Source organism: Magallana gigas, chromosome 6 (assembly GCF_963853765.1).
Source record: "Magallana gigas chromosome 6, xbMagGiga1.1, whole genome shotgun sequence".
Lineage (NCBI taxonomy): Eukaryota > Metazoa > Mollusca > Bivalvia > Ostreida > Ostreidae > Magallana > Magallana gigas.
Window position 1 is genome coordinate 15,444,810 of NC_088858.1, and position 9,803 is coordinate 15,454,612.

The 9,803-nt window shown below is 34.3% G+C and overlaps 1 protein-coding gene and 1 non-coding gene across 2 annotated transcripts; both read left to right on the plus strand.

The window, feature by feature from the left end:
• The first annotated feature begins 4,760 nt into the window (after positions 1-4,760).
• On the plus strand, positions 4,761-4,833 carry Trnaa-agc (transfer RNA alanine (anticodon AGC)). Its single transcript has one exon. It is a non-coding gene; the product is annotated as a tRNA-Ala (tRNA).
• A 2,456-nt stretch (positions 4,834-7,289) lies between these two features.
• LOC105321940 (lactoylglutathione lyase) lies at positions 7,290-7,368 on the plus strand (the record flags this gene model as incomplete). The annotated part of the gene is given in 1 exon segment (XM_066086755.1): positions 7,290-7,368. A coding segment is annotated over 1 exon segment (62 nt), but the record flags the coding sequence as incomplete, so codon positions are not given.
• Between the last annotated feature and the right edge of the window lie 2,435 nt (positions 7,369-9,803).

Sequence of the window (9,803 nt, forward strand, 5' to 3'; positions counted from 1 at the left end):
ATGGATTAATCGGAAAACCTCGGCGAGTACGGTGTCTGCATCAAATTCTATTTAATCGACCGAGACTTTCTGAATGCTATCAAAACAGGCGAAGGCGAAAGTGCGAAGTTGCGAAGGCGAGAGTGCGAAGTTGTGAAGGCGAGGGAGCGATAGTAGTATCGCTCCTTCGCCTTCGCACCTTCGCACTTTCGCCATCGCATCTTCGCGCTTCGCCGTCGCATCTTCGCACTTTCACTCCTTCGCCGTCGCACTCTCGCACTTTCGCCTTCGCAACTTCGCACTCTCGCATCTTCGACCTACGTTTACCTGGATAGAACCCACGTGATTGTTTGAAATAATTTATTCCATGCGTGGGTTCAAACATGGGTCACGCAGGTAATAGCTTTTGCTTGCTATAGGAAAAACCTTGAAATTTTCATACGTTTTTCAGTTTTTAGGTACCAGTCTAATGAAATACAAACTTCTTACTTTCACAGGAGTTTTCTAAATGTATAAAGCGTATTTTGTCTTTTCCACAAGTTTGTACTCGGTTAGGCTGACAGTAAACAAAGGCTTTGAAACGAATGCCTGTCCTCGATTTACTATACAAAATCACGAATGTCGGCTGACCCCTACTATGTTGTAAAGCTTCGTGCTTTTTATAAACAATAAATTTAGCGCTAAAACTTGTTAATTCTTATGGAATAGATATCAATAGATAATGTTAGGGGAAAAATATGCTTAATTTGAATCTTCATTTTTTCACTTTTTACCGGGGCCCATAAGTTCACTCGTCCTTTGATACCGTTTCTACTCCTATCGCTCTATATTTACATCTACCAAGTATTATATTCCCTCTATTTCTTACGAAAACTTATAGTTATTTTTAATTCATAGCTCTATATAAATTTACATCTGCCGATTCCATCTATTTCTTACGGAAACTTTAGTTAATTAATTCATAGCTCTATTGAAACAGCCAGACTGAAATCTACACGCCCCGTTTATCGATGGGTCGAAATCTACAACGACCTAAGAAAAATCATGGACTGCACGAAATAATTATGATGATGTCAAACTCAAAATCTCACAGTAGACGATTTGGTTGATTTTTTTAGCTAACGAACTTATTAACAGTAATTTAGTGAATTTTACTTACTTTTTATAATCAATTTATTATTTAGTTAAAAAAATCAAATTTGCATTACCCGCAAACACGCTCTACAGCGGCTGAAACTGACAGGAAAATGACAGGACTGAAATTGACACGCCCTGTTTCACCCCTGCGAATGTTATTGTCATTTAAATTTTAGACCACGTGGTTTTATTTGACCCTTTCAGTTTCGCAGTAAAAATCGTGCCTCGTGTTTATAGTCTAGTTCATAGAATCTATAGGTACTTGAAGTCAAATATTAAATCTAGAGGTTTATTGATTTTAAAGTTTATCTTCATTAATTGGTGAATGAAATGTGTTCTAGAAATAAATGTGACAATACAAAAAATAGTTTTTGTCAGCTGTTGCAACAATTAACATGCTAAGTAGAGATCTCCCCTGAGGATTAATTTTCGATCCGCGCCTGACCTAGTAATAGCATCAATAGTAAAACAGACTATACAATTTTATGCAGAATGTTCCTTGAAAATGACACGATATACTAAGTTTTTATGCAAAATAGACATCCGTTAATTTTTTTTAAACATGGTATTGCACACCACAAGCATCAAACATGGATATGATTTTATTAAGCCACGCAATGTTTATATTTTCAACCACTCAACACGTGGTTGAACACGAACGATAACTCTGATCTGAATATTATCGTTTAATATAAAAAACCGCTAAATGGTGAAATAAGACGAACTTATTAAAAGAATTTCATGTTTTAACATAAACCAAAGTAGGATATGATATGAAAAACGACCAGTACTTACGTATTTTGAGAATATTATCCGAACACTTATACCTCCGCTCGAAATTTCACAGGAACTGAACAAATCTCGGTGAAGTCTCGTGAACTTTCATTCCAGCACCTCTGGATTTATTACATACTTAGCAACGATAAAGAAAACATTCCGAACACATTCGCAGGGGTGTGTTTATCGATTAGTCTAAACCTTAAGCGACCTTAGAAAAATCACGGACTGCATTCTTGTGAGTTATGAAGGTAGCGATCATTGCGTTAGTGGGTTATGTAATTTTTTTTCTGCAATAATCGCTTCCTTCATAATCAGAATGAATTATCAAAGAAAGTGTTTTATTGTTTATATCAACATCTTTCTTTTAACTAATTAATAAATTGATTGTCAAAAGTTGGTAAAATTCACTAAATTACTGTTAATAAGTACGTTAGCAAAAAGAAACAGCCAAATCGTCGACGTCTCCTGTGAGACTGAGTTTGAAATCACCATGAATATTTCGTGCACTCCGTGATTTTTCTTAGGTCTCTGTAGGTTTCGACCAATCGATTAACAGGGCGTGTCAATTTCAGCCGCTGTAAATTTCGACCATGCAGTCGATTTAATGCGGCGTGTAGATTTCAGTCTTGTTGTTTCTATAGATGAATTAATTATATAACTATAAGTTTCCGTAAGAAATAGAGGAATTAATACTTGGTAGATGTTAATGTTTAAGATTGATATGCTGTATCCGTGTTCGTAATAAACGAGTTTTAGGAATTTCAGGGAGCGCTCTCGAGCGCCCACTTTTAAAGAATGCCGTGTGAAGGGAGGGGTGACAGGACACCACCAGATTTTCAAACTAGGTTTTAAATAATTTTTATATTCCCCAACCCCTCACACTTTAATCGCCAAATAAATTATCTTTGCTCATTGAAAGCAATTTAACCCCTCCCCCCCCCCCCCCCCCCCCCTCGTCCCGGACTTGCAAAATTAAATGCGGCAAGCGGTCCTGATGTATATCATTACATTTACAATTTCCAGTGTCTTTGTCTGAGATAACACGATTTTGTAATGCATACTCCAATTCCTTTCATCAACGAGTATTTTAATATTTGATACTAAAATTGCTGAAAACTATATTAATGTAAGTAATAAGGAATCATTCTTTGAATATTATGAGGTGATCAAATACGATCGGGCGTGATCAAATATATATATCATAAAGCCCTTTAGTACTTTAGACTTTGTTGGATTTGATCACCCATGACCGTATCTGATCCCATCATTATACTCAAAAAAGGATTCCTTATTTCTTAAATAAAACAAAAACAGAAAAATCAAAAGTCGTATGCGTTGACATGTTCTGTAGAGAATAATAAAACCATCATTCCATGCATATCACAGGTTTCTGGTCCGCTCCAGTAAGTCGTGCGCATTTATTTTTGTACAGCGGAGCGGATAAGAAACCTCTAACTAGGAAAGATGATAGTATGTCTTTTGGAAAAATTCATTTGAAATTAGAATTTCATCAAAAGTATCGGAATTTTAAAATGTTGTCGAATATCCTTTTTCAGAAGACCAGACTTTAAAAGCTGCAAAGATGGTGCCACTCCCATTTGAGATTTAAATGCTGACCCGCACACGCAATTCCTTATAGTATTACATATATAATATCGTTTTCTAAACAATTGTTGTGAATTTGAGCGACAAATGTAAATTCCACATTCCACAAATTATCAAAAACAATTTTCCTTGTGAGCTCTTATTGGATTTGCTAGTAATAAGTAATAAGTTCAGGTACAATGAAAAAAAAATATCACAATTTATTTGATAAGAATACTGCCTTTACCCCGTAATAAATTGTCAAGTTCAAATTCAACACCAGTATACAGTAGTTTATTTACAAGCACATTTCTTTCAAAATTTTAACACGGACACTTTATTAACTAATGTTCAGTGTCTTCTATTATATAGCTAATTAATAATCATATTTTTCACATAGCTGTTCATCTGATAAAAAAAACCTTTTTAAATTGGCATATATATATAAATATTGTACGTTAGCATTATTTCTCAGTTTTCAATGTTAAATATTTTCTATTTACAGGAATTTGTTACTCCCAAGCTTTTAAGCTTTTTAAGCTTTATTTTATAGATTGAAAATAAGACGAGTTTTTTTTTAATCTTCACTAGGATTGTTCCAAAGCTTTTAGAATAGTTAGAGAGAAAAAAATATTATAATACACATACGACACATGTACAGTTAAATAATAATTCAACCCTTCTTGCAGTATTGAAAACGTAATCGCCAATTTATTTAAATTAAAGGACATATATTAAACATATATTGTATTAGAAGCAGATAAAAATGAAATACTAATACAATATGATGGACAGGTTTAAATTGTTTTCAATACGCAATTATAGACAAATATTATCAAACCTTCTGCAAAAGCTTTAAATTTAGGTATTTTTTGGTCAAACTAGAAAGGGGATATTTCAAGGTTTAACATGACGTAACCGCTACAGTTAATGTGAAAGAAATAGAGAAAAAATGCCAAATATATATATATATATATATATATATATATATATATATATGTACGTTAAATAGCATTTTTTCTATAAAAATAAAAGATTTACGGTAAATGAATATTATAGAACCGAATTCTAAACTTTACAACAAATTTTAAAATACTATCAACCAACAACAAATTTCAAAGACTATCAATCAACTGAGTTTATGTTATTGTAAATAATTTAGTTCAGTCAGTGAAAAAAAAATCGCCTTCGTTGTCACCTTGCCCCCCAAAACGCGCCGGTTTTTAAACCCGCGCAATGTGTCATTGCTACGTCAGTATTGTAACGCAATTACTGAACATGGGGAATTAGCTCAAGTGGTAGAGCGCTCGCTTAGCATGTGAGAGGTACCGGGATCGATACCCGGATTCTCCAGTATTTTTTTTAATTTATTGTTGATTTTTTAAAATTCCCTTTCAAAAGTAATTAAAATGCTATTTATTTGCTTTTAAATATTATCCTTTATATGTACATAAAGTCAAAACAAGTTACAAATGCGAATGTTATAAAATATAGGTCCTACCCCCTTTTACATAAATTGATGATCAAATTAAAATTATTCAAGGTACGCAGTGTTTGTTTAGATAACAAGATAGAAATTAACATATGCACTTATTAAAATAACAAATTATTTCGCTGTTAACACCCAGTCCCTCCCCGAGAGAAACACTGAGAAATGACTGAAAACACAGATATTTTTCTCAATCTACAACAAAGAGGTACATGTATAGTCCTTTATCATATGCATGTTTGTAGTAGACAACAACAGATTTAAACAGGTGGAATTTTTTTAAAAGATGTAAACATGTAAACTATATACCCATGTTCCAAAAAATTACCCCCCCCCCCCCAAGTGTATCATCGTTCTCAAACGTCTATGTGAAGCAGATTGATTGCTGTACACAGTACAGTAGGCAGTTTCTGAGATAGACCTTTAATTTTTAACGTTACACCGCGCTCATCATTCCAACACAGGGTATAATTCATAATTCAAAAAGGAGGTATAATGGCCCAGACAGGGTTGACAAATGAAGAGGTGGCTAAAGCCTGTCAACAACCAGATGAAGCAACAAAGGTATTTAACATAACAGTGCTGTGAATTGAATCAACTGTCAGTATTCTCCCGAGCAGTGCAGTATAGAGTAGTAGACATGCATATCCATTTATTCACACTATGTCTGTCTACTTAATATGATATAACACTACGCATAAATATAAAGCTTCAGGGACTGGAATTAATCCGAAATTCCTCTGACCAAGCTGACTCTAACCTCTTTTCAAAATAAGTATATTATAACATGGGGGGGGGGGGGCGGTGTCACAATATAAAAGCTGGTGTTAGAGCCAGGAATCTCATATTAGACTTACAATCTGCAAGTAGTGAACAGCTATAGCCTACAGGTTCACTTACATTATTACAAATACTGAAATAGTTATGAGTACAGTACACTGCATGTATAGGTGCTTGAAACTGTGAAACAAGCACACGCGACTGCATGCATATATATATTTTTAATCTTTATCAGCTGTTCATTTCACACAACTTGGACTGTTGATAATCTCGCATATTTATACTGATATATTTACATCTACCAAGTATGATTCCCTCTACTTCTTAACGGAAACTTATAGCCAGTTCATAGCTCTATAGAAACAGCCAAACTGAAATCTACACGTCCCGTTTATCGATTGGTCGTAACCTACAGCGACCTAAGAAAAAATCACAGACTGCACGAAATAATCATTATGATGTCAGACTCAAAGATTTGGCTGTTTCTTTTAGCTAATGTACTTATCTACATTAACAGTAATTTATAGTGAATTTTACTTACTTTTTATAATCAATTGATTAATTAGTTAAAAGACAGATGCAAATAAAAACAATGAAATGCTTTCTTTGATGAAAATAATCTGGGTTATGAAGGTAGCATTAATTGCAGAAAAAATTAACATAACTTACACTTGTTATGTATTTTTTCTGCAATGTCGTCACCTTCATATCCCAAATAAATCACCAAAGAAAGCATTTTATTGTTTAAATAAAAGGCTGTCACATCACCAACCATATCACATGCACCTGCATTTTTTATAGGAACATACCTATTATTCCTGAACTTTCCAAGTTATTTTAATGCATTCTTTATGAGAAATAGACGTTGGACCCCCCTCCCCCTTGATAAAACGCGGACACAGTTTATTCCCCAAGAGTCAGAATACATTATATATTTTCTTAGTTTATAAGATCTACAGTACCAAGGTATTTTTTTTCTAATTTATTGCTAGACCAAAAATTTTGGATTTAAGGAACAGCTAGAAGTTTTTGTTCGGAGGTGAAGGAGAGGGGGGGGGGGGGGGGGGTGTAAAGGAAAGGTGGACCTACCTGAAAAAAAGTTTGATCCTTGTATGTGTAGTAAAATTAGGGTCTTTAAAGCTTGACATATTTATTAATTGAAGGAGGCAGAACAAACTAAGGCTAAAGTATTTGGCATAAAAATTTTTTTATTTTAGAACCATTTTAACAAGGCCTTGGACTTTCAGTAGAGCGTAATTGTCTATTTCTTGCGTCAAAACAAGTTGAAAATGAGGCTGGTTCAAGCGAAATATACACCGATTTCATAGTCTTAGCTCAAAAGCCAGACAAATCATGTTGGCCAACAGTGAAATAGACAGGTGTACGTCACATTGCTGTTTGACATAACTACCCAAAGTCCAAGCTCTTGTTAAAATGGTTCTATAAAATACTTGGGTTTATTGGAATTATTTTTTTTAGAACATGCTTTACTGACAATTTTGACAAATTTAAAGTCTTTAAAATTCTATCCACCAGGACTTCTTTTTCCAACAAACCATGTTGCGTGTGAAAGATCCCAAGAGATCACTTGAATTCTACACAAAGGTCATGGGAATGAGGTAAGGTTCAAAACCCACATCAAAACTGTTAGTACATACCAGAAAATCCTGTTTTCTTCATTCCCATTATGTTTGATGTGTAAAAATTATTAAAGCTGCTTGGTCCGATTTTATATCAAATTTTATGCACGCTTTTAAACAATGGTTATGCTTAGTATATGTATAATTATAGACATTGCAGTAGTTTTCAGTCAATCAAGCCAAATTTCAATGAAGAAAAATACGTACAAAATTTGCTAACAAAACAAACGACATAAAAGGGTACGGTGTTATTTCGCCTCATGTTAAATTTCACCCCTGACGACGAGCTGGGTATGGTTGTATTACGACTTTGACATCGCTTTAAATAAAGGTCGAAATGATCACACAAATTACAAATAAACATGTGTATGTTTTGTTTGCCAATATTTCTGAAGTTTGCTTTATTTACCGGTACAATCAATGAATAGCATGCGGGTTGGATAACCCCAATCATTCGGGGGAGGAAACCAAATGGTTTCCTTTTCTAAACATTCCCGTGATGCATTTTGGTTTGTTTTTTCATTTGCCCAAAGAGAAATTATTTTTATTTACTTTGAATATTTCTAACTTTGAAAGGAGACTGCATGATCGATTCTGCTGGTGTAAATAGGAGAAAGTCCATAACTTACTAAGATAAATGGTTTGTATGGAAAAAAATATGATACTGTATTAACAAAAAAATCGGACCAAGCAGCTTTAAGATCCCAAAAATTTACATTGATAAGACTGTTGCGCAACTCTGCATATGCAATACATGTATTGCATTTGGAATCAAACAACTCATTTTTCAATGAGATAGTATATGAATGTGAATATTTTTATTAAATGATAAGATGAAAGATGAAAAGAGATAATTAAATCTTACCATGAAAACAATTCGTCTGTCATTATACCCGCACTTTCTAAAGAAAGTTCGGGTATATTGTTGTTACCCTGTTCCGTCCATCCGTCCGTCGGTCCGTCCGTCCGTCCGTCCGTCTGTCATGTTTTACTTTCTCAAACTGCTCTTACATCTTATAAAACAGCAAACTGAACTCTTGGAGTTTGATTTGGGGTATCATGTTGTTTTGTAAAAAGGTTTCAAAAATTCTGTGTTAGTCCTGGGGGTCAAATAATTGGTAAAAAATGACGTTTTTTCACAAAAAACCTTCTTCCTCGAACTCCTCCTACATTTTCAACAGTAGACAAATCATCTTTTGGAATATGTTTTAGGGTATCCTATAGATGCGCAATAAGGTTTCGGAATTTTCAATTTTGTCCTGGGGGTCATTAAATGGCTGAAAAATGACGTTTTTTTACAAAAAAACTGGTTTCAAAAACGTCACTTTTTTTTGGCAGTAGCCAAATTATCTTCTAGAATATGATTGGGGGTGTCATATTGAGGCGTGATCAGGTTCCAGAATTTTTTTTTTTATTAAGGGGATCAGTGGGCAACAAAAAATGACGTTTTTTGGCCAAAAAATATGGTTCCCAGAACTCCTCTTACAATTTTTGGAGTAGCTACGTCATCTCTTGGGATATAATTGGGGCTGTCCTATAGATGTGCAATAAGGTTTTACAAATTTAAATTTCATCCAGGGAGTCAAATAGTAGCAGAAAATTGACGTTTATTACTAAAAAACAAAACATTGATCCAAGAGCTCCTCTTATTATACCCGCACTTTCTAAAGAAAGTTCGGGTATATTGTTGTTACCCTGTTCCGTCCGTCCGTCCGTCTGTCCGTCCGTCTGTCCGTCCGTCCGTCCGTCTGTCACGTTTTACTTTCTCAAACTGCTCTTACATCTTATAAACCAGCAAACTGAACTCTTGGAGTTTGATTTGGGGTATCATGTTGTTTTGTAAAAAGGTTTCAAAAATTCTCTGTTAGTCCTGGGGGTCAAATAATTGGTAAAAAATGACGTTTTTTCACAAAAAACCTTCTTCCTCGAACTCCTCCTACATTTTCAACAGTAGACAAATCATCTTTTGGAATATGTTTTAGGGTATCCTCTAGATGCGCAATAAGGTTTCGGAATTTTCAATTTTGTCCTGGGGGTCATTTAATGGCTGAAAAATGACGTTTTTTTACAAAAAAACTGGTTTCAAAAACGTCACTTTTTTTTGGGCAGTAGCCAAATGATCTTCTAGAATATGATTGGGGGTGTCATATTGAGGCGTGATCAGGTTCCAGAATTTTTTTTTTTTATTAAGGGGATCAGTGGGCAACAAAAAATGACGTTTTTTTGCAAAAAAAATATGGTTCCCAGAACTCCTCTTACAACTTTTGGAGTAGCTACGTCATCTCTTGGATAAAATTGGGGCTGTCCTATAGATGTGCAATAAGGTTTTAAAAACTTAAATTTCATCCAGGGAGTCAAATAGTAGCAGAAAATTGACGTTTATCACTAAAAAAAAACATTGATCCAAGAGCTCC